Source organism: Echiichthys vipera (assembly GCF_963691815.1).
Source record: "Echiichthys vipera genome assembly, chromosome: 5".
NCBI classification, from domain to species: domain Eukaryota; kingdom Metazoa; phylum Chordata; class Actinopteri; order Perciformes; family Trachinidae; genus Echiichthys; species Echiichthys vipera.
Genome location: NC_139830.1, coordinates 20,817,543 through 20,843,431, shown reverse-complemented (window position 1 = coordinate 20,843,431; position 25,889 = coordinate 20,817,543). Strand labels below are relative to the sequence as shown.

The 25,889-nt window shown below is 38.8% G+C and overlaps 1 protein-coding gene across 2 annotated transcripts in view; it reads left to right on the top strand.

Annotated features, from left to right (window-relative positions):
* dph1 (diphthamide biosynthesis 1) overlaps positions 1-25,889 on the top strand; it is a 68,828-nt gene that overhangs the window by 15,752 nt on the left and 27,187 nt on the right. For both annotated transcript variants that reach the window (XM_083914507.1, XM_083914506.1), the window contains exon 3: positions 4,559-4,622. In XM_083914507.1, coding sequence (XP_083770633.1) covers positions 4,559-4,622 — 64 coding nt within the window. The remainder of the gene's footprint in view (positions 1-4,558; positions 4,623-25,889) is intronic.

Here is a 25,889-nt window from a genome sequence, read left to right as displayed (position 1 = left end):
ATACAACATTTCTTTTTCCCAAGCCTTCTTAATACAACTGACAGGTTCATTGGAGAAATAATTCACAAGTTTGGCGATAAGCTTCTTACCCTTTGGCAAAACAGAAAACAATTTCAAAAGAGTGTGTCTCTCACAAGTGGACTCAAAGTGGGGGATGTTTTCCCTCAGTTACATGCATTGGAAATGTTTTTTTTTAAGCTTAACTGACCAAAGGACGCAAACTTGTTGTCCAAACAAAAGTCCTATATACACTTGAGCCCTTTAATATATCATGTAGAAAATGTGTTGTCCTGCAATGCTGGGGTAAAGGCACAAGAAGTTCCACGAGCCAGGCTCCATGAGGTGGCTTCCCTGCCGCTTCTTATCTGAAGCCGGCTCAAACATGTAGGTCTAATGGTTGAGTCTCTCTGATGTTCAAGCCATTTTGATGCACACTGCTCTTTCACCGATCAACCTCGGGGAGAAGCTAGAATGTAGTCATGAATTTGACCTCAACCTACCGCGAGCACGGGCGGTGGGTTTGGGTGAGGCCATGTCCAGAATTTCTCAATGAGGGGAAAAACAGTAGCTGTGCTTCTATCCCCTTTTCAGAGTTTGTTATGATTAATATTGTGTTTAACATGGTTTCCCCCACATAAAAAGCGAAAAAATTGTATTTTGTACATATTTTAAATGTCTTGATGCAGACTTGAATGTATAAATAAGGTTAGACTAAATGTATAGTGTCTAATGTGATACAACACAATAGCAAACTTTGTAAATTAAAGTTAAATCAACACCTCTCTAAAATTGTTTTAACTATAACACAATAAAACTTTAATATAGCCCCATTCTAGTCTCCCTAACCATGTTATCCCTTGGCTTTGTCCGTTGAGTCTGCTCTTCACTGATAAATTGGTCTTTCCAGCACTTTATTGGTTTACCTCCTGTCTCTGCTTTTTAACCTTATCCCACATGTAGCTTTCTTGTTACCTGTACCACCCATAGTGTTACAACAATAGGTATGTCATGTATATGGTGATTGGCAGTTCATGTTAGTCAAAGGTGATCTTTTTGTCACTGCACATTGATTGAAGCTATCTGTATGTAACAGTGGTCAACATTAAGTCTTTCTTGGAGTTGTTGACCATGCAAACAAGTGACACATGAAGCTGTTAAATCAACTACTCTTGTCTAATTTTGTCTGTGTGGTTCAGGTCCTCTGTTTTATGGGGGCAGGAGTGCACTTCCAAAGGTAGAAGCAGCTTATCAAAACATGCATTCAAACAGCCAGTCGCACCTCTAGCATCTGACTCACCTTTTGCAGGGGGCAGCAGATGGAGAAAGCTCTTTGCTTCTGTCAATTGTGGCAGAGGTGTGCTCCGAAACCTTTCTCTCTTAATAAACTTGGCCTTTTCTAGGTAATGACCTGTCTTTCACTGTCTGCATGAGCGCTTGGTGATCCCTTAACCTTTCATCAATAAGAAGTGTTCTCGCTCCTCCTCTTCACACTGCCCCAGCTATCACTCCAACTCATGGCCATCTAGCCTCAACCTCATTGGCCTTTTGTCCGTCCCAGCTTTTATTGTTTAATGCTGTCTGGCCCTGAAGTCTTGAAATCTTTTCAGGCCTAGTCGTGTGAAAACATTGAACTCAGTGTCTTCGAATTGTAAGTGTCTACTGAGACATTGATGGATTTATTAAAGTAAGGTGCGGCAGAGATTGACTGTGAGAAAATGTCATGGTTGATTGAAACAAAGCCTTTGTCTCCAGGTGCTCACTTCATGTGCCTGACATGGTGGCTGGGATTTCACACTGAACTAGTTGACACTTTGTGAATGCATGTTTGTGATCATGTCGTTACATACATAAATTGCTGCTTCACAAAGGGTAAATGGCAAAGAGAACTGTTGACCGGAGGCTTTGCTGATACACAAACAGTGTAGTATTATATAAATCCCAAACCCGCACGATTACAAGACGGACAAAAACATTCTCACTCAATTTAAAAATCAGCTATAAATGCATTCTAGTTAATAAAAAACAAATCCTAAATCTTCAATCATTTAAACATAATTGTGTATATTTCAAAACATTAGTTAATATTTAATTATTTAATCACATATTGACATTTTAGTGCTCTTTTTATATCAAAAGGTGTGAAATTAATGTCTGAAAGGAATCCCTCTTTTGACAATTCAGATAAACATGTTTTCTTGATTAAAATGACCAATTATATTGATGCAAGCCAAATTATGTTCATATTTATCATCCTCCTAAAAATTTGGCTCAAGATTTTGATACTTGTTGCTAGAAAATTGTAATTGAATTTCAATTTATTCTGCTTTTTCTTTCCTCGTGCAAAGCATTTTTTTTCATTGTAATATTTGCTGAAATTTTCAATCCATGGATGAGTAAATTAACAGAAAATTATTTTTTTTATAATTGATTAAAAGTTGACATTTATCAAAAATTATCATCATAGGTGTGACCTTACTTGGTACAAAATGTTACACTGTGCATTTTGAAAATTTGAAAACCCATATGACCAAAAGTAGTAAGGAATGTATTATTAAATGGTGTGTGCCATCTGACAGCAGCATTTTTGCTTTCCTTATTAATCTCCTCTCTTTCATTCTCGTCTTTTGCTCCTCATCCATTTCATGCTCTGATTCCCGTCCTTCCTTGCAGGTCTATACTTGACATCATCAATATCTTATTAGTGTCTGATACCAAGATGTCATCATATTTATTTGATGACAAGAGGGTCGGATTAATGTGCACTAATTCTTGATCTTCCAAATAATATGGGATATTTAATGCAAAAACTACATAATATATCTGCTAAGAAATTCCCAAAGGACATATAGATATTGATCTATTTTGAATACCAATTCTGAGAGGAAGATGCTGGGACATTTTGATTGGTGTTGAAGTCTTTGAAAAAAACAAACATGTTGCCATGTTAACACATACAATCATCTTTATTTATAGGAATGTCAAATCAAAGCAGTTAGTCATGTTAAAAAAATCATCCAAGGAAACAAACATAACAGATTGAATGATGTGAAAATAAATAAAATGAAGAAAATACAAGACTTCAAAAAGGGTAGCATACTACCACAGAGAGGTAACTTCAGAAGGATCAACTGACAAAATTATGTAATTAGAACAATAAAAGATAATTTAGTAAAAGCCTTTACTCTAAACTGAGATTTAAGGAAGTATTCTAAAGGGAACGTTGGCTTATAGCTGATTATTTTACAGTTCAACCTTCATAACTACCACTGCTACCTCTTTGGTGTTTTAAAATGGTCTGATATTGTGTTTATTACTACTGAGTCTTTTTTCACTCAGAGGCTTAATAGCAGCTTGCTTTCACAAGCTCATATATGTTATTGAGGCCTCTATGGGAAACATGTTAGTTCAATTTTGTTTTCTACACCCATCCTTTGATATGCGTACCTTCTACTGACAGGTGAACAATCTGCAATATTGATCTCTGCGTTTACATTAGCAGCAAATCTAGCAGAATCTGCAATCTCCCCAGTTATCATTGATGTGATTTTTTTTCTTTAAAGGAATATGCATAAAACTGACCGGTCTGATAAATGCTGGGCTTTGTCCCGCCCATCAGACGCTCAGCGTCTCTGGGGGTCTATTGGGCAGTGGGCTGGCTTCTGCATGATGATTGGATGAGCATTTTCCAAGTTTTTCATTCTGTTGTTCTGAACTGATCCGGAGAGTTTACCGATCCCCAGCGACCTTGTCTTTGTTAAAAACGACTAGCGTTGGGTTTGGCAACTCTGTTCTGTCACTCTGCGTATTTTTCCCCAACGAACAGCGGCAGCTACAGAAATTCTCCCTCGTCAGGATCACTCAAACTCACAGGCGATCACTCTTCACAGTAGCCTAGCGCAGCAGCTCCAGCTGGGCCAAGGCCGTTTAAGCAGACTAGCTCTGCTGGCCGTTGAGAGGACACTGGTCAAGTCCCCGGAAAAGACACCAAGTTGGTACGATAAGGTCACAGATCATTTTCTTGAAAAGGAACAATGGGTAGAATTTACATATAAATAAACAAACACATTTATGATTTAGGCCGGAAAAGTTAGCTTCCCCTCCTTGAAAGACCAGCAGCCGCCACTGCATGAGATGCTTCCAAGCCCTTCTGCCTGTATAATAAAAAAAACATGCTTGTCTCTCGATGCACAGCCTGAAATGGTGCACAAGCCACTTAGCAAATCCTGCCCTAAATAAGTTTTTCACGTTGGTTCATCTCAGCTGGTTTTAAACATCAGTAGATTAGTAGGTCTCCTGTTGTCAGCGTGCAAAAGCATCAGCAGGACCAACGGTTGTTAGTTGGTTGCTTTATTTTAATTTTTAGGCAGCCCCATCAGTTGTTCCAGATTTTAAATTCCAGCTTTGAGACATAAACTTCTGTGAAACTGGGCAGGGGACGGGGGATTTGGGTTTTTTGGGCTATGTATAACTGTACTGTCCAGGATTTATTAAAAAATAACATGTTGCCATCATTCTAATGCAAGTATGTAACTTCACTGCCTTTTTGTACTTTCTCCAGTGGCTCTGCAGCTTCCAGAGGGCCTGCAGATGTTTGCCTGTGTCATTGCTGACATAATTGAGAGGTAAGGTGGTTATTTTGATTGCTTAAAGGAGACTTATTATGCTTTAATAGCATATGCTCGATTCATATATTTCATTGTCATTAATTGCATGATTGTCCAAAGTTAATTTGCGATTAATTGCAAATTTTTTATCTGTTCTAAATGTACCTAAAGAGGATTTTTTTTCCAGTTTTAATACTCTTATCAACATGGGAGGGGACAAACATGCTTGCTTCATGCAAATGTATGTTTATTATTATTTTTTATTTTAACAATCCAAAACAATGACAAATACTGTCCAGAATATTCTCCAGAATAACATCAAAGGTACTGCAAGCTGAAAGGCTTTTTGACCTGATTGTAACATTACTTAGTAATTTTACCACAACGTAGTGCAAACTATTCAGCATGGTCTGCCTTTGGCAAGGGGGAGGAGGGCTCCCTGCAACAGCTGTGTGCTAGGCCAGCAAATAGTATTTTAGACGTACTCCAGTGGTAACTCAGTACACATGGACAGTAAATGCAGATAACTTGCTATCCAAAAGAACCTCTTTTCATTTCTGTTTCTCTTCTGTTTTTTTCTGCCTCTGCCTCCACGATGGTACTGCTGTATCGCTTCCCGATTCCCAATCTACAGGGCGGGTCGAGGGTTATAATCAGAGAATGTGTGCACGTTGATCGTGTGTCAAAAAAGTAGTGGCATTAACCTAATGATGCAAATTCCTCTTATAATTGCGTTAACTTTCACAGCCCTAATAATGTTACATAACAGATGTTCATATTAAACTTGGCCAAAGCTTCAATTAATGAGTTAAATATATGCAAAAACCTCAGACTGTCCTGAAAGCTCCGTCTCGCCTTGAGGTGAAGCCAACCCGGATTGCTGTCTTTATTAATGGTCATCTGCTCCAGGAACAGTACTGCACTGTTTAGATTTTACATACACTGTTACATTTATCTACATGCTAATGCCAAGGAAAGCTGTAATCTTGGATGCTGATGTTGTTCATTTCTCCAGAGTTTGGGATCACATTCCTGCTGGTCCGGTTGTGTAGTTTGATTTTGAAGCCTTTATTGGTAAATGTTCACCATGGCTAGTGCTGCTCTACTGCATTAATGTCAGTCCCTGGCTGTAATATGTTTGCAGCCTGGTAAAAAGACACTTTTGTTGTTGCGAATTTTGAAATAATTAACCCGTTTAAATGATATTAAGTTCTGCATAATTAAGGGTGTGGACAATTTGAGTGGCAGGTCGCTAATGTTTGTGGCCTGTCTGTTTTGCTACCACGACCACTCACCATCACCTCAGCTCTCAGCCGATTTTGTGCTGTTGGTGCATGGATGAGACTTCACCGATGCCATGGATGCATGTTTGCGCCTAATGGGGAATTTTTCATGGAACTATCAGACAAAAAATATGGTTCACTGTCCATTTAAGTTGAACAAAAAGACTGTTCAAGAAGTTTGTTCTCCACTTTTTTTTAGGTGATAGAACGTCTTAGACAGAGGGTGAATACAGGTGCAGCAGCCAAGGGCAGTATGAGAGAATTAAATTGTTTTTTGAACACAAAGGCATGTAAACATGTTTTACTAGAAACACAAAATACAAGTATTAACCTAAGTATGGTAAGTTCCCTTTAAGTTATTTGAGATTCTATGAGTAGGTAGCGGATATAGAAGTAAAGCCAGCAGAGTACGAATTATAACTGCCGTAGCCACTCAGTGCTTCTTACAAGAGTAAGAGCTTTATCGTAATTCTTCGCATTTGAAAATGAGCCGTGATTGGGCTGTTTTAGGATAGAGCAGATATCAAAGCTTCCCTTGCTCACAGTCGTAGAAGGGAAGATATCTTATTCTTGTTAATTACATCTTGTTTCAGACTGCATACTGTATGCCCTTTTGCACACCAGCATTCTGTCACAAAGACACCAAAGTTCTAATTTTTCATCCCACAGTGAGAAGTGTCTCAAAATCAATCTGCCCTTTTGCACTATGCTTTGGTAGGACTTACTCTGTGATAAATAAAATGTGTGCATGCTTAATAGAAAGACATATTCTGAAAAACTTTTATGTTAGAGCCTATATAAAGAATAAGAAAAATCTGCTCTCTTTTTCAAATTTTCTCTGTGGTTTTTGTCTCTGTAGTCTCATTGCACCTTCAGTTGGCCTCTGTTTCTTGCTTGGCTAAGTGTTTGCTCAAAGAAAATGGCAGCTATCATTAAACAGTGGGTTCTTTTCATAGGTGTTTAGTCAATACTAACCTGATTACGAGATGGACAAGATGAAGAACAGAATGGTTGGAGCTGCCATAAACTTTTCAGGCTTGGTGGATATCTGATTTCACACAGGAAACCTGGATTACATAAGTTTGACTGCAATATTATGCTCTTCCTGTTACTACTATTACTATGCAAATACACATTTATTTATGTACTATATACATGTTAAAAGTTCTTCCTCAAAAGGGCAGGGCGGGTTGCCTTTCTCATTTGCCTCAACTCTTTTATCTATCTTCCCTTTTTACTCGATCATTTTGTTCTCATGTTTTCTCCAGCTGTATCACACATCTATCGCTTTATCTTTCTATCACTCATCATCTGTCATTTCAACTTTTTTTTATCACTAGTGTGGTCTTATCAGACCTGCTGCCATCAGACTCAGACCGACCATCGTTTGCACCCAAGCAGTCCACATTTACATTTTTGAATTGTTACTGTCCATCATGAAATCCGCAAAATCAGCCCCATCTCTTTTAATGAGAGCAATTAGCTGACACTAATTGCTTTTCTCACTGTCTTCATATCGTGTCCTCTATCTCTCGTCCCTCTGTATTTTTCACCCTCTCTTCAGAATCCACACAATTTCTACCCTTTTTGCAGCAGAGAAAATGGTTCTCACGGTTTCCCTTCATTAGCTACTGCTATATAGTTTCCCTTAAGCTTCTTTGCTTCCCTCTGTGCTGTCTTACTACGTATTTAAGAATTTTCTTTGACATTCTAGTCCTTTCAAATTTAACAGATGGGTTTTTTAAATCCTTGATGAACATCAGAGCCTTTATGAAGTACTAAATATCTTGCGCACAGATTGACAGGTTGCGTATGTACTTTGAATGAAATCAGCTGAGTTTGAGCAATATTGTCTCCCTATAAAATAACACAGATCCTAGATAAACATGTTGGTTATCTCTAGGATCATACAATTGCAGGTTTTTTTGTCCAAACTGAACATATCAAGTTTAGTACAACTTGGGTCTTGTTTTTGCAGCTTTGCCCTTTCCTGTTAGTTATGATACAGTAGTTACTTTGGTCACTAAAATACTAACTGCTGAGATCTGAGAACATAGTTATACATCTATAACAAAGTCAGACAAGACAAGAAAAGAGTGGTCATGCGATCAGATGAAAACAACAGACGGATTTTCTAAACCACTTTATTTGGAGGGTAAACTGAAAGAAAACCTGCCTGAATGTCAGTAATGATCCCTCAATGCAAAAACCATGCACACATCTCTGACTGTAGATGTATTGTTCTATGTTGATCCACTAGATGTTGATCTAGTTCTTTACAGTAGGTCAAAGTTGATGCACGAAGTCGGTCTGCAAACTGTGGGATGTTCACAAGAGCCAGTTTCGGTAATAATTAAGTTACTACTAAGCTTTTTTGCCCCCGGTCCAAGTCCTTTATTGGATAGCGCCGAAACTGAGTTTGATATGATACTTATTTACCTAAATGTTGATTAATTACTTATTTGACACATTGAAATAACACATGTAGCCTTCTAAATTAAGCACACCTTATATTTCATGACCTACATGATACAATACTGAAGTTCCTCGTTTAAAAATGATATGTTGGTATGCCTTCATATTGAAATATTAGTATTTTTTGTACTGAAAGACAGGGAATTTTGCAAACCTTGGTGTCAATAACTGGTGCAACCAAATTGTTTTTCACACTCACACACTTTAATTCTCATACTTTCATGCAGCGATTTTAATATGCCCGGATCGGATATGATTTATTTCACTTCAAATACAGTATTAGTTTAAAAGCTGTGACATCGTTTACAAAACTTTAACTTGGCTGGTATAATCTTTTGTTACTGGTAGGAATGGTGGCCAACACTTTGAAAATAAGATGAAAGTTCTTATAAACAGCAATTATGGTTTAGCTCTGGCTTGGATGTATCCATCTTTTGACAAATAGAGACAGTTTGTGACGATGGTAGGCACATAAGAACAGGATAGTCATGAATCTGTCCATACCTCAGAAAACACCAGCACAGGGTCTTTCTTAAAAGTCTACGCCCATAGGATGGGAAGCTGCAATGTATGGTGAAGCCCAAATGCCTGCATATAATGGCACCAAAGAAATTCACTTATCTTTAATTTATTTTGTGTACATAACCTGACCAGCCAAACTGAAAATATTCTTGGACCTGAATGGCAGTTTAAGTTGACAGCCACATTCCGTCTAATGGTTTTCTGGAGCAAATCTAAGGTCAACACCATCTCCTCACCATTTACACTTACATTTGTAAAGAGGAACTTAAGGTCTTGGTTCAAGTCTGTTTTTACTTCATATTACTGTAACTAGAGAGATAGTGCCATGGAAGTCAGAATTGTCTTGATAATAATCTCAACACAAGAACTTAGAAAATCGCAGATCCCTTCTAAGGTTTAACTTCTGGTAGTTTATGGATGGAATAGATGGAACTGATCAAGACTGTTCAAGAAGTTTGTTCTCCACTTTTTTTTAGGTGATAGAACGTGTTAGACAGAGGGTGAATACAGGTGCAGCAGCCAAGGGCAGTATGAGAGAATTAAATAGTTTTTTGAACACAAAGGCATGTAAACATGTTTTACTAGAAACACAAAATACAAGTATTAACCTGAGTATGGTAAGTTCCCTTTAAGTTATTTGAGATTCTATGAGTAGGTAGCGGATATAGAAGTAAAGCCAGCAGAGTACGAATTATAACTGCCGTAGCCACTCAGTGCTTCTTAAAAGTCTACGCCCATAGGATGGGAAGCTGCAATGTATGGTGAAGCCCAAATGTCTGCATATAATGGCACCAAAGAAATCCACTTATCTTTAACTTAGAAAATCGCAGATCCCTTCTAAGGTTTAACTTCTGGTAGTTTATGGATGGAATAGATGGAACTGATCATTTGAGAGAAACCGTGATGTTCTGCTAAGAATCTCATGGAAAACTCCAGAGATAGACACATAGACACATCAGTTGTTAAGAAACATCTAAACCAGACTTGCAGCAGCTACGGTTTCTGAGATCTTTAATTTGGCAACAACCAAGCGAACTGTTGCATTGATGAATTTGGATCCAGTATATCATTGGAGGTCGGGGTTTGGAGAGAGTGAGTGATGGATGTTGGCACAGCAGGCAGCTAACCTTGTGTCACCCAGCTTATGGCAAGGGTTACCAGAGGTCCCAGGAGTTTGGCCTCTGCCATCACCATCACTGCCACAGTCCCTCGTACTCGGGAGACAGGGCTGAGGTCCATATGAAAAATGGGGATGAAAGGGCTAAGCTGCCCTCAGTGTAAGGCGCTTCAGTGGGAGGGGATGCTAAGTCTTAATGAGGACAAGCTGCTCTGAATCATAGCCATGCTGCAGTTACACTTAGACCAAAACACATACCGTTCACATACGCGCACTTTTACAGTCACAATGTACCATGCTTAATGGGATACATGCTACATTTCTCTTTCAAATTTTATCCCTCTCCCTTTCTTTGTCTATCCATCCAGTTATCCATAACTATTTATCTTGTCCTTCCCCTTTCTCCGTCTTTCTATTTCACATTCATACTAACAACCAGGCGAAAGACATTCTTTGTCATAATGTTGCAGCCTTACTTATCAGGTCTCTATCAATCAAACTGTTAGCCATTATATAGTTAAGACATTTTCCAGTGAATTATTTTTTTCATTTTTCATGTACATTACCATTGTTATAGAAAACTTGTCATGACCAATTCTGAGATAATATGTAGAGAAATTCAGGAAATATCATCTATATTCATTGTTTGGCTAAAGAACCTCTAACCAAACTACACACTAGATGATGACGTTTAAATATCTAAAACATACATAATTCAAATTTAGAGATGATGTACTATTTTATGTAATTAGATTGTATTTAGGTCGATGTACTTTCAATACAACTCCATAACATTCCTGGATTTTAACATGTCATTACTAACCCACAGAGGTTTTGGTTAGTTTCCAATTGATGCTATGCAATTACAGACACCCGAGTTCTTTGAGATGGGAGCCCACCTGATACTGGAAAGTAGATTACTCTGTACACTCCCACCTCCTCTAATGCCTGCCGTCTAAATAACCATGTCACTCTATGTAAAGCAGCAGTCCATTTATTACACTGCCATCCTCCTTTATCAGATTCTCTTTGTGCCATTTCATTTCATTCTTTACTCCCTCTGTGTTGACATGGTCATGGGAATTCAAAGACTTCACAAGTAAACAAAAGAGAAAAAGCTTTTAGAATAAATGAAGAAATTGTTAACTTGTGCAGGCAGGCAATGAGGCATGTGCTGTCACTGTACCATATGTTTTATTGCCTTTGATGGTATGCCAGCTGTCTCGTCCAAGCTTTGAAAGATACTTTTATGAACTTACTTCAATATTTACTGCTGATGCTTTTCTGACAGAGAGGGAATATAAAGAGAGCAGCTGAAAGCAGGATGTGTGGAGATGCCACCGTGTCTCTGTCCTGGGGACAGCTCTAGCATTTAACGTTCTGTCTCTGTTCCCCTGCCACAAAGACCCTGGGCCTCTACATGGACATATTGGCTTGTAACCTAATCCGAAGGTCTTGTTCTCTGATGTTTGGCGGTTAAACGACAAGTTTGCTGAGCACACAAGGCCAAACGGCTCCTGCTTTTGAAACAAAAAACAAGTGAAGTGAAAAATGAAACATTCCATTCTTTTACTGAAAAGGAGTCCTCTAACTATACATAGAGCCTACTTGCACTGCTGCAGCAGTGCTGCCTTTCTACATTAAGTTTGCCTATGATAATGTTCATGAATAGTAGAATGTCTCATTTCATTATACGTGTCATTTTAATTTGTTTTAGACAGAAAAGGTAGAGACTGTCCACAGAAATGACACAGAAGCTGTAAGTGACGAGTAATATTTCAATATTTGTTTAATTTCTGTGACATATTTTACACATTTAAAACCGCAGTGAAAGCACTGTCGTGAAGTCAAAATGAATGTCTAACGAACATTTTACTCGTTTTGATGTGAACCGAGCATGTTGCGGTTAAAATAGACAGGACCTCGACTCTCTAGATGTTCCACAGCCAACACGCAGCTGAGCCACATTGCACAGGAGGGCTATGTCGCTGCTCAAACCTGTCAACATGGCCGCAGAAAAGAAAGCAACAGGTTCAGCGACGCAAACACGCTGCTCATGCAGGTAGCTTGGCCCAGCTGTTCGATTGATGAACTGCTGTGGCCACATGTCAGAAAGGTTTGTGATTTTATTTGAACAGTGTTTTTATCACACACTTCGGTTTACAAACTGTTGAATAGGCCGTCTAAAGCAACAATATGTCACCTGCCCTATCAGTCTTTACCTATTGAGATTGAGGGCTGTTTGGGTTATTATAAATTACAATGCCCAAGTGTTGCACTAGTGTATCATTTAGAGTATCATTGTGGTAAAAAAAATGATTGGGTGAGGTTACTACTATGTACTGTACGTAGACCAGACATAAAAAAGAACAAAATGAACCCTCTCACCCTAACACACAAAAGATAAGACACTGAAATAGCATTAAAATAAGGAAGTCAATAAAAGTATACAAACCTATTAAGAATATGTTTGTCATCAGATACATGAACATCAGAGGTACAATTTAGTGAACATAAAGTTGCAATAAAACATAGTTAAACAGAAAAAAGAGCGAAAGATAGCAGAAAAGAGAGGAGTAGAGAGGTCAATTAATTAATTAAGTAATTAATGAGTAATGTGTTACTGAAAGCCTCGACAGTCACCAGAATGTTTATTTACCCTAAATCTGGCAGTTGCCCTAAACCCACTCAGTTCCCAATTCCCTTAGTTTCAAGTTTTTCTGCAGAATAACAAAAATATATATCCTTCAGACTACCGTATAATAAGGCCCACATTTCTGATTAAAATAGAAACAAGAGTAGGAAAGAAGCTTTCCCAAAAATGTCCTTATGAATTAAGATAGTTTAGCAACTAAGCCTGCACATTGTCAGAGATGGCCAACCAGCCCCAGCATTTAGTACAGTTATGACTAAGGGATTTGCAATTCCTAACAATCTCAAAACAGCATCATAATTGGTGTCTAACATCCTAAGACACAGAGTCACAACAAATCACCATAATCATATAATGGTTACATTAAGCAAAATGTTTGAAACTTTGTTTTCAATTTGGGACTTCCTAACAAATTAAAGTAATGTATTAATATCTTCAAATGTCTGAAATAAGACACCAGCTTCCGATACTTAAGTTTATTTCTATATATCTGCATGACACGACATACCCATTACGGTCAGCTGTAGTTATCTTACATGGTTGTTAAACTTAAATAGAGAACATTGTTAAGATTATTTAAAAGTGATGTACATGTTAAACACACTGCCACTCTGAAATAGTAAAAAAGAAAAAAAAGACAAATTAGTAACAGTAAAGGCTCATTTATGCTTCTACGTTCTAAGTTACTGCCTTTACGATAGAGGGCGTCGCTCAGATTCAAAAGTTACTTTAATAAAGTTTGAAAAAAAAAGTATTTAGCAACAACAAACATGGCGACAACGGAGGAGATAACGATCCTGAGTCTGTTGAGAAGGAGGCAAAATGGCAGGCAGCGGTTAATACATCCTGGAGTGTGGGCGGAGAATTACAGACATTGGTTTTACAGATGAGAGAAATTGACAAAGAACATAGCTTTCATTATTTCAGGGTGTCCGTCTGGGCTTTTCATTTTTTAATTTCCCATATCTGTACGCATCTGTAAACTTGCAGGACACAGACAGAAATATGGACAAAATGTACGCAGAGTAGGGACAGAAGGCTCCATCTGTATCTTAACACGACTACCAGAACAAGAGCAGGATTCACTCTGTCCGTTCAATAAGGAGAGCTGGTTTGGAGGGAGTTGGTTCTGAGATGCTTATTGTTGAGCCTTCTTGAGGAGTTGTGTGCTTGTATGTATGATTCAAAAAAAAATCTGTGATGGAAGATGCTTATACCACTGACATGTTGTACCTGTTTTCTGTCTTTCTCCATCATTGACTATCCTAGATAACTGTCAAAATAGGCCCTAGATGACTCAAGTAATAGTCATGTCAGTTGCAGTGTGTTGGTAAATTAAGGTACAGTATAGTATGCACACAGCCCTCAAACATCGCCAGATCCTTCGCAGTAGCAGACTTCATCCATCAAAATAGATTCCTCTATATTCTGCACAGTAGGTTGAATCATTTCTATGGGAGCAGCAGCCACAGCCCACAGCCTCTCAGGGTAAATGTCAACTCTTCCATTAGGAAGGAGCCTTCAACGCCTACTTGCCCTTACATCGTCACAGTCCTCTCGGCACCCACAGCACAGCTGAGCTGTAGAAACAGATCTGGGTGTAAGTGAGTGAGTGAATGTGTCTTCGCACCAGCATGCGTGTGTGTATTTATGCCTACTCTTATTCATACCTACTCATTTTCCATGAGATCCTCATATATGCTCTCATATATCACACATACACCGGAGATCAAAATTACAAAACAAAATAATAATACTTGATTTCTTCTGAAATACTGTTTTTTTAAACTTTAACTTCTAATAAAAAAAAAAAACAGCCTGGTACAAAAAACCCACCTCCCTTAGTGTTGTAATGTAGATATTACCTAACATACATAGTGTCATTGCAGTTACTGGTCACCTGGTGATGACGTGACACTGATGTAATCTTTGGTGAATATGATTTGTATTGCCTGATAGGACTGGAGAGTGTAAAGCGAATCAGCCACACCTACATCCCTTTGCACGTCACAGACAAAGGCCTCATGGACCTCCAAGATACCTGTTGGTTCTGTCTTTGCTAATCACATCTCATCGAGGGGGACATCATGCCCAGGCAGACTGGAGATCCTGATATGTGCTGATACTGTGTAATATGATATCTTGGCAGATAGCACCTTGGAGATTGCCTGAGCTGTCATGAAAGTACACTTGATTCCCTCTAGAGATAAAGTAAGAAGGGCTGAATCTGGGACAAGACTGGGCAAACCGGATAGAGGTTGTGAGTGTTTATTTTTAATGCTAGTCATGAGGACACTTGGCGAATGCAGTAGTTGTTGCTTCCAATGGCAAAGAGACCACTGCTATTATCCTAGACTCGACATTTCTCATCTATAATGTAATGATTTAAACAGATTTTCTCTAGATAATCAATGCTTAGTGCTGGAGGTTACAGTTTTTCTTTCCCCCTCTGTTCTGTCTCGAGCACAACCAGCCCATTTCTAATACCTGGGGAAAGACCACCAATTAATGGGTAGTCTCCCTCCTTTAAGATGTCAAATCTTTTTTTATTACAGAGGACAAATATGAAATGGGGTAACAGAGAGGGGGAGATATGCAGCAAATGAATGCAGGTCGGAGTCGAACCTGTGGCCGCTGCCACAAAGACCTTCAGCCTTTTGACTAAAGTGTCATTACCCATTTGGAGAAAGTCATTCTATGTCTAGTAAATCTGTACCAAGTGGGAGTCGTAGCTGGGCGTCAGCCAGCTTATATCATATCAGTCAGAATCTAGCATTCTTTACAACCCTTTCCATTTACACCAGGGTACATGGCAGGGATGTCCAATATCCCATTTAATATCTATTTAGCCCTTAGCCTGAGTTATTGGTGAAAATCCAGAAATAATGGGTATCTCAATGAGTGGACATCATTTCAAAATTAATTTATATGCTGATGATATTCTATTAATTAATTTAGATTATCTGATCCACTTACCTCTATACCTTTATCTTAGAGATAATCAAATTAATTAACCTAATCGTTTAATCATTAAGCTCAGAGGGCTGGGCCAAAAATTAAGCAGACTTTCTGCTGATACAAAAATATAACCTGTTGTAGCAAGTAACACTAAGAAAATTGTGTAAATTTAATGTACGCAGACTAGGTCATATTGTCCCTGTTCAGTAAACTGCAAAAACTTTTTTGAAAGATAACGATTGACACATTTTTGTTACTGAGGATACATTTTTTTCTTTCAGATGTTGCATTATTTAATTTCCCAAAGAATTCAATTCCACTGACTTTTCATTGTATGATCTTGTTTTTTGTCTTGAATAGATGCTTTTGGTCAAGTATTTATCCAGACTCGATCTGTTCCTTTGATTTGGAAAAGGAAAGAAGGATAGTGCCTTGCCATCACAGCAGGCATTTAGCCGTGACATTTTTACAAGCCACATGTTACAAAATGATCAATCGTATTTTTTACCTCTGTTACATATTTTCTGGTTAAATGTAACTGTATTGCGCTGATCTGGTGCAAGTTGTTTGACAAGTTTATCCAATATTGATCTTCTCTCAATCAGACTTAGTTTGAGAGAATCAGCAACCAGTGACAACTCCATGTTGTTGCCTTCCACCACATCTCTCGTTTCCAATTTACGTTCGTGTGTGGGCTGTCAGTCTACCATCAAAAATACTATGGATGAGATTTGGGGCAGAGAGGAGGGTCAGAGACCTTGTGCCAGGCCGCTGCTGGTATGTTCCCTGTCCCAAAACCATTGTGATATTGAATAATCCATTGTTCAAATTCTCTTAGTGTGGTTAAATTGATTCACAGGAGTTTAGGTACAATGGGCACCTTAAACAAGATTCAAGATTAAGATTAACAAGATTAAGAGCCCATCTTATCTTTTTCTGTTAAAGAAATTACAAACTTATTTAAACAAAAAATTGTGTTTATGTGTTAAAGCAGAGTTTGTGTTGAGATTACATGCGTGTACATGTTCTAATGGTCACCTTATGTGTCAAATAAAATTAAAAAACATGCATCAAATAATTTTACAATGTAACCGCACCCCCGTCTCCCCGCCCTTCTTCTTCCACTGTTCTGTCTTGTCACTTCATTGGCTATCTCCTTGCATTATCATACTGTCTTTATTGTATACCTGTCTGTCGTGAAAAACATAAAATATAATCGAAATGTGAGAGAGAAAAAAAAGATAAGAGCTTGGCTATAATCATTCTCATTTTGGATGGCACAGTCCCAGGCACATGTCCATGTAATTGCTCTCACAGAGAGCCGTGTAATATTATGCACAGCCTGGAACGAATATGCAGGAAGAATATTACATATGCTTTTAAAATGTCCTTTGCAGTAATTCCACTGACATTGCGCTGGCAGTTGAAGGACGCAAATCGAGGTTGCACAATCTGCAAAACATGAAAGAATGAAAATGACAACAAAATCTTTTTACAAAAGCTTAATTTGAAGATGTGCTCTGTAGGAACATTGATCATTTTGTATTTCACATTCTCTAATGAAACAGAATTGTGTTTTGCAGAAACAGTCATGTGAACCCAGCCCAATTTATGACTAGAAAAAGTCACAACATTTAAATGAAAAGATGTTCCCTCATCTGACATGAAACAGCTTCTTTTCTGTAATGACATCTTTTGTCATATTTATTATTTTCTCATATTTTCCCTATTTGTTCAGTTTTCCTTAGATTTCTACGTATGTACCAAAATGATTAATAACGAAAGGGAAGAGAGAGGACATTAGGCAATATGAGACTGTCCTTTTTTGTTACAGGATAAACGAAGGACACCTCAATCACTGGGACCCACCTAGAGTCATCAAGCATTGAGAAAAATCCTAATGAGTAGGCATTCCCAAAAATTAAGTGAGATATGAAATGATAAACAGCAGATCAGAGAAATTATGACAAGGAGTTGTGTTACTGTGTTTGATACATCTTATCAAACTCAAACTGTAATGTGGAAGTTGTTCTTATTATACCTCAGTGCTTGGCGATAGCCATGGCCGGAGACATATATGTTTTTTTAGGTTGCCTGTCCGTCCCATCCTGTGAACGGGATTTCTCAGGAACACCTGAGGAAATTCTTCAGATTTGGCACTAATTTGTATTGATCTTGGTTGTAAATTGTTTGGAATTGAAACTTCCATACTTTGAAGGATCTCAAACCTATTTCCTTTATCAGTTTTGTGCCAGGAGTGGTGGTCCTACATGAGCATACCATTTTCTGCAACAGTTTTAATAGTTAACATGAGAGATTTTTGTATTGTATAGTTTTTTTGTTCTTTGTTTTCTCACTGAGGGGCAATTGATATTGCACCAGAGTTTAGTAACATTTGAATGTGATGCCAATTGTTGGGTCCTTTGTTTTATCAGCAGTGTCAGTCAGCCAGTCCACACACCCATACTGTCCTGATGGAGCAGATTAGCTGAGTTACAAATATTTAACTCTTGGCTACTTGGTAGCAGCGTTAAGCTGCAAACACAAGATTTTGATACGACAAGTTTTTTAGCATGCAGTTGCCAAATTGCACGGCAGATAGCAACATTAGCATTAGCAGCTGCTTTAATAAATTGCAACTAAGCATGTTTTTTTTTTTAGAACTTTTACTCTGATTCTTGCCTATTTATTCATACATATTTAATCTTAAAGTTTTATGTCTTTGTTTTAGAAGTATTTAAGGAGTCCTTAAAACAGTATTCACACACTGGCTTTCCATTACACCCTGTGGTACAATTAAAAATACAATCTGTAAGATTTTCATCTAGTTAATGTGTTTTAAGTTATATCTATCAAAGAGTGAGTTAAAACAATGGTGGTTGATCATATGACCCAGTAACTAAAGCACTTGTACTTGTCTCTTTGCTGAGTATTCCAATCTGTGTGTCCATGGAGACATTCCCACCCTTGATGTAAATGTGACGCCATGTTGGTGAGGCTACTGACAGCGGTTGGTCTGCCGGTGGAACTCGTTACTGCCAATAATGCTGCGTTCACTTGTAATCAGAAATTGTGAACTACAGACTTCTGAGTCAGGCTTGTAAGGACAGAAGGTCGGGATGGACTGGAAGTAGAGGTGAATGTGTGAAAAAACAAAGACATTTTAAAGTTTACAAAAGAGCAAAAAAAGAAAAGTCAACACCCATAGTGACCGTGAATGTGACAAGGTGGAGTGCTCTGAAAGAACGGGCTCATCTGAAATTACATCTTACCACCAAAGAGGTCGGTAGAAACAAGGTATCTCAATTCTTACCGAATATGACTTTAAGGGCTCAAGGCAACACAACACAACACAACTTTTAAAAGTTGTTATCAGGCTGGCAGCTTTTGGATGCAGAAACTCCAAAGATGGTTGCCATTTTTAGCCACCTTTTATATTTTGAGTAATTAAGATACTTAGCAGTTATCAGCCTAATAATGAAAATGTGACATAAAAAATGTAGAATACAAATTTCCTTTTTTGTTCAGGTTCATCTGGTTCTTTGTCAGTTGGGTCAATTTGCACAATCATTTGTGATGTTGATGGGTTAGTGAAACGTTTCACCCCAGACTCAAATAACAGTGTTTTTATTGTCTCAATGACAAATGCATGTGCAGACGCAGGTAGTATAAGCACTGGTTACGGATGTGACTGTTACAGCATTTCTATTCACTAATGCAACAAATACTAAACATTTAAGGATTTTTGTGTGCAGATTTTGCTGTTTGCTGTCACTATTTTTTTATTCAAAAAGTTGTTGCCAACCACAGGCCAAGAATTGGTTGCCAATGTTTCAAAATGGTTGCTAATGGCAGCCTTAGTGTGGAGCCTTGGACTAAGGCTAAACAAGAGACAAATAAATGGTTTCAGCCGGCAACAGCAGGTTCAAGAAAGCTTTAGTGTTCAGTTCTTGTAGAAGCACAATTGCGCTTAATACCCCTATTATCTGTCCTCTTTGGTCCCTAATCCTGATTCCCGCCTTGATACCCTCACAGATCTGATAACCACTGTGTCAAACTGGTTTAGTTTCCTGTATTATGTTTTTTTTAGAGCTCCTTGGAGATTAGATCCGTTCCTGCTTGTAGTCCCAGCCCTGAGTTTTCACCTCTGAGAGCAATATCAGCACAACAGCAGTCACTTGTAATAACTGTTGCCATGTGATTGTTTTGTTTCTGTAAATTGGATTGCAGCTCTTTAAAGCTTGCTCTATTATGTTGTACAGTTTGGGGCTCTATCTTGATAAGGCGCTAGGCCTTTCTATAATGACCCATGGCTTAGACTTTTGAATAAATGCCATGACAAATAGATTAGATACACTCACAGAAATAGCAGTAATGATCTTGTTTTTTTTCAGGGAGTTAAAGGATTATCTAATGGTATTACTGAAAACATCTGTGTAAGCACCAACCCGTACTCACTGCCTCGTGTCTCTTCATTTACTCATTCCTGGCAGATGTTCAATGACTGAATTTAGACATAGTCATATTTTACAGGGTGTTTTTTTCTCTAAATTTTCTATTTTATGTGTGTCATGTTTGTCTATGTATGACATTGAAATATAGGCAAATAAGTAGGAAGGGACATCAAATGGAAGATAGACACGATGAGAGTAGGAGTGGAGATCATTAAATCCTCTTGCCCAGTGCCCCTTGCCAAATTTATTTTTGGAGGGGAGCACTTTGTCAGGATATTTTCTATGTTATATGTGCAGAGAGCAGATTATTGATATCAGATTTGCTAATATTACAGAACCAGCTGAAATCAGCTCATCTGTCTTACATCGTCTGCCCTTTCCTCCTTGTCATCATCACCCTTCTTTCCCTCTTTCTTTTTCCGTCCCCATCTTTTTCAATATTTTTGCCTCTGTTATGTAGGAAGAACTTATCATGTTCTGTCCCATTCTGTTTTTTCAACTCATGTGTTCTATTCTCATCCCTCTGTATCATCTCCCACTCAACATTATCTCTTCCACTAGACTTAAATTTTTTCCTCATTTACCAAAACTGAACTCATTTACGGAGGATATAATGACGGTTTATCTCTGCTGAGCTACCCTGTCACCTTTGGGAGAAGTCTCTTTTCTCTTTTTCAAACATAATGATGGAGACTGATATCTGAAATGTAATGGAATTGTGTGTGTGTGAGTGCGTGCGTGCGTGCGTGCGTGCGTGCGTGCGTGCGTGCGTAGGTGCGTGCGTGTGTACAGTGCTCAGAGCTGCTGCACCTGCACCCTCCTTGCTGACCTGCTTGTCACTTTGTTTCTTATGGGACAAGTTTGCTACCTCTGCTATTATTAGCCTTCAGATGTAAAAATCTCACTGGCAGCGCAGTCATCTGGACAGACAACCTACTGTGGAGTTTACTGCAACCTTCCTCTTAGATGGCAAGGAGAAATGGTAACAATGCAGACTGTCGTTCTGAGAATAAGAATAGTGCATCAGGTCTTGTCTAATCCTTCTTGTCGGCATATTCACCAGGGTCAGTCAAGGTACATTACACTCCTGCTGCACAATGATCCACTCATTCATATCAGTCAAAGGTGTGCCCGGAAACATGCACAAAAGTCATGTCTAATTGTGTCTACGTGTTATGACTTACAGCTGCATAGTTTTTTAGGAATTTAAGATTGTCTTGGTTGTGAATACAAAAAGGTGCATACAAGGTTCAATAGTGGTCAAGCAATAAATGCAGTTAAACAGACAAATCCAAGAAGATGTTGAAAATATCAACTCAAGTGAAAAAGTAAGTTCACTAAACCAAAATCTTATTAACATTGCAAAATGAAGGCTCATACTGTCACATATACAGGCCTGTTTCCAAAAGAGTTGGGACGTTGTGTTAAATGCAACTAGAAACAGAATGTGAGACATTGCAAATCATTGAAACCCCATGTTTAATTGAACATTGCACAAAGACAACATATGAAATGTTGGGATTTTTTTTTTGAAAATGATATCCTCATTTTGAGTTGAGATGCCAGCAACACATTTCAAAACAGTTGGGGCAGGTTGCAGCACCTCCTCTTTTGAACATGACATGCAACCAACTGCTGTCATTTTGAAGTGAAATATTTCCACATTCTTGCTTGATGTAGGATTTCAGCTGCTAAACATTCCGGGGTCATCTTTGTCTTATTTTACATTTCATAATGCGCCAAACATTTTCAATGGATGGCAAGTTGGGACTGCAGGCAGGCCAGATTAGCAGGCGGACCCTTTTACGACAGAGCCATGCTGTTGTAATACATGCAGAATGTGTTTTGGCATCGTCAAAGCAAGTCCTTTCCTGAAAAAGACAAAGTCTATAAACATATGTTGCTCCAAAACCTGTATATATGGTTCAGCATTAATGGTGCCTTAACCAATGTGCAGGTTACCCATGCCATGTGCACTACTGCTCCCCGTACCATCATGGAGGCTGGCTTTTGAACTGTGTGCTGCTAACAAGACGGATCCACCCTTTCCTCTTTAACCTGTAGGACGCGGTGTCCATGATTTAACAAAATTAATTTCAAATTTTGACTCGTCAGACTACAGGACAGTTTACCCCTTCACCTCCATCTATCTTTAATGAGCCCAGATAATGCAGCAGCATTTCTGGATCTGGTTTATATACTGTTTGTTCTTCATATTAGACTTTCAACTGTCATTTGTGGATGCATTGATAAACTGTGTTTACAGACAGTTTTGGAAGTGTTCCTGAGCCCATGCAGTGATATTCACTACAGAAGCGTGTGTTTTAATGCAGTGCTGTCTGAGGGTTCACAGCCATCCAATATTGGTTTTGGGCTTTGTCTTTTGGATACAGAATATTTTCAGATTCTCTGAATCAACATGTCTAGGATGCTCTTTTTTACCCAATTATGTTTATAACCTGTTGCCACATAACCTACCGTAATTTCCGGACTATAAAGCGCACCTGACTATAAGCCGAACCAGCTAAATTTAGGGTAAAATACAGATTGCTCCATATAAAAGCCGCACCCGACTAAAAGCCGCAGGCGTTTTGATGTGTAATTACCGTAGTATATAGGGGTTCCTGCTACCACGGAGGGGATTGTCGGGACAGAGATGACTGTTTGGGAATGTAAAGCGTCCCATTTATTAACAATAAATCTTTCAATCATTCAATCAAACTTTCACATCTTTGACATGGCGAACAGCATTCGTGCAGAGTACAAATAATACAACGGTGAAAAGTAATACAAAGTGCTCGCCTGTAACACGGCAGTAAAAGTGCAGTCCCGCGGCCGTTTACGTTATCAAAATAACCAGCCTACTACCGGTATATGAAAAGTCAGTTCTTCATGCTGCCTTCTCCAACGTCTCACCATTGAATCATTGATGTCAAGGGTACGTGCAGCAGCTCTATTTCCTTCTTTGACAGCCAGATCGATTGCCTTTAACTTAAAAGCAGCATCATATGCACTTCTCCGTTTGTTTTCCATGTTGAGGGTGTTTGCATGAACACTTCCTTCGCGCAAACTGTCGCTGACGCTCTCCTACTCTTTGTTTTGCTCTCGTTACCTGGCGCCAGATGTCTGCCTCGGTCTCGCGCATCCTCGGTAGTGCGCGCCCCTGGTTACCGTAAGCCGTAGAAAAGCCGCACCGTTGAATAAGCCGCAGGGACCAGAACGAGGGAAAAAAGTAGCGGCTTATAGTCCCGAAATTACGGTAGTTAAATTGTGAGATGGCTACACGGTGGTGTAGTGGTTAGCACTGTCGCCTCACAGCAAGAAGGTCACAGGTTCGCATCCCGACCTCGGCCTTTCTGTGCAGAGTTTGTATGTTCTCCCCGTGTCTGCGTGGGTTTTCTCCGGGTACTCCGGTTTCCTCCCACAGTCCAAAGACATGCACGTGTTAGGTCAATTGATCAGTCTAAAAATTCCCCGTAGGTGTGAATGGTTGTCTGTCTCTGTACGTCTCTATGTGCCCTGTGATAGACTGGCGTCCTGTCCAGGGTGTACCCCGCCTCACGCCCGATGTCAGCTGGGATCGGCTCCAGCACCCCCGCGACCCCGACCCCGGGATAAGCGGTTGAAGATGAAGTTTTCTTTCCCTGTCTTTTGTTGCCACTGTCCCAGCTCTTTACAAATGTGTTGCTGGCATTAAATTCAAAATGAAGTTATTATTTTTCAAAAAAGAAACATATCTCAGCTTCAACATTTGATATGTTGTCTTTGTGCTATTTGCAATTAACTCTGGGGTTTCAATGTTTTGCAAATTAACACATTCTGTTTCTATTTACATTTTACACAGCATCCCAACTCATTTGTAAACAGGTTTGTATGCATTTTATATAAAGCTAGTTGTCTAAGATTAGAAGATAAGACATACTTTTTTTGTCCCAAATGACAAGGATTCACACAGCTACAATCAATATAAAACAACATAGCCAACAAGACAACAAGTGCTATATATGCTTTACTGTTATGGGTTACCGCAATCATTTTCCATTACTACTAAATATTGCTTCAATTTACTGTTAATGCTTAATGTGTACATGCCAAAGTAACCTTGCCCATTAACAGCTGTCGATGAGCTATAAAATGAGAAAGATCCTGATCCCTCTGGATGTATTCTGCACGATATTCTCTTATACTTAAGTGAAGTAAGACAATAAAGTTTAACTTACTGTACAGCACTACATCTTAGTGTAGATACCTCAGACCTAAAATAACGTAAAAGGTTGGCCTGGTATAGAAAGCAACACATGGTAGCACTGTGGATCGTAAAAATCACAATCTAGAGGGTGCTGCGACAGTCTGGAGTACATCCCAGCATGCACTCAGTGCGAGGCAGTGAAACGGCCTGGATAGATTTCCAATCCATCAGGGTCAAAATATTCACAATCCTGCTTGGCAATTTAGAGTCACAAATCCATTTGCATGTGAGCCCCTGGAGGATACTCACACACCCACCGGGAAAACATGCAGACTTAATATGGAAAGAGCTTTGGCTGAAGATTAAAAGCAGAACTGTCTTTTGTGAGAGGATGGCACCAACTACCAAGCTGCTGCCAGACAACATGTGATTGGTTGCTGTTTTCCCCTGCCATAACTTTACATTATTTGAATGGCTAAATTAGATGCCAAAGGCTCATAAAGGACCATGAAATTTGCCATAAGGTACCATAAACTGTAATGTAACTGTAATGTTTATCGTTGCTGCCAAGAGATGAAAAACTTTCAAACCTGAAAAGCTTGAAAAAAATCAGATTTTCTCATCATTTTGCACTTGGCTAGCAACGTTACTGCTGAACAAATTCAATCACATCACTAGGGAAATAAGGAAGCATGCAAATTTTCTAATTGGATTGGCCCACCTTATAGCAGACCCCCCCCCCCTTTTTTTTTTGTTGTTTGTCTGGCTTGTTGACCATCCACATGCTTGCCAAGCAAACAATCAGTACTAATGCAGCCTATGAGAGCTTGTTGTTCTTCTTAAATGGGCTTGATTGCACTCTGCACATTAGTATAGTGAAGCATCATAGTCATAAGATATTTTTACTCCTGCTTCTTTTACATTAGCAGATCAGTAGGAAAACATGAGGGTCAAAGACTAACATTTTCCCTTCATTCTCAATTATGCTTTGCCCTTGAGCAAGGCACTTAACCCACTTTCTGGTACAGCTGAGATGGAGTGGGAGACATGAAAACAAAAGCATTTGAGAACTTAAGCCTAAACACCATACCCATTGTAGTGCCTTTCAGTACTAACAAAATCAAATATCGCAATATTGTTGACTCAGTACCTTTTTCAATATTGATGTGATTGATGTGTTTCATTGGATTGTTGTTTTTGTTTTCCTGCAGCATTTAATCTAAATTAGGGGTGAAGCTTGAGAAAACTGCCTTTCGACAGTATAGCTAAGCAGATAAACTGATTAAACTGTTCAAACAAATTGGCATGAAATTAAATAACAATTATCTAGGCTAGAGGTTTTCAATGTTTGAGGCTGGCTTCCCCATGGGGGCTCCAAACTGTTTTAGGGGAGGCTCAGTGAATGAAAGTGGAAAATGATTACATGAGTTATTACATTAGTAATCAAAAGAAGATCACATAGAATGGTCTTATTGAGTGTGATATGTTTAAAGATATAGTTCAGAGATACAGTAGTTCAGGGAAGTTTTTTCCAACTTTCCCAAAGTAACAATAAAATGCCGTAGAACAGACCTTTTTAATGCATTTCATGTAGTCTCAAGTTATGCGAAACAGCAATAATATTCTATCTTGAC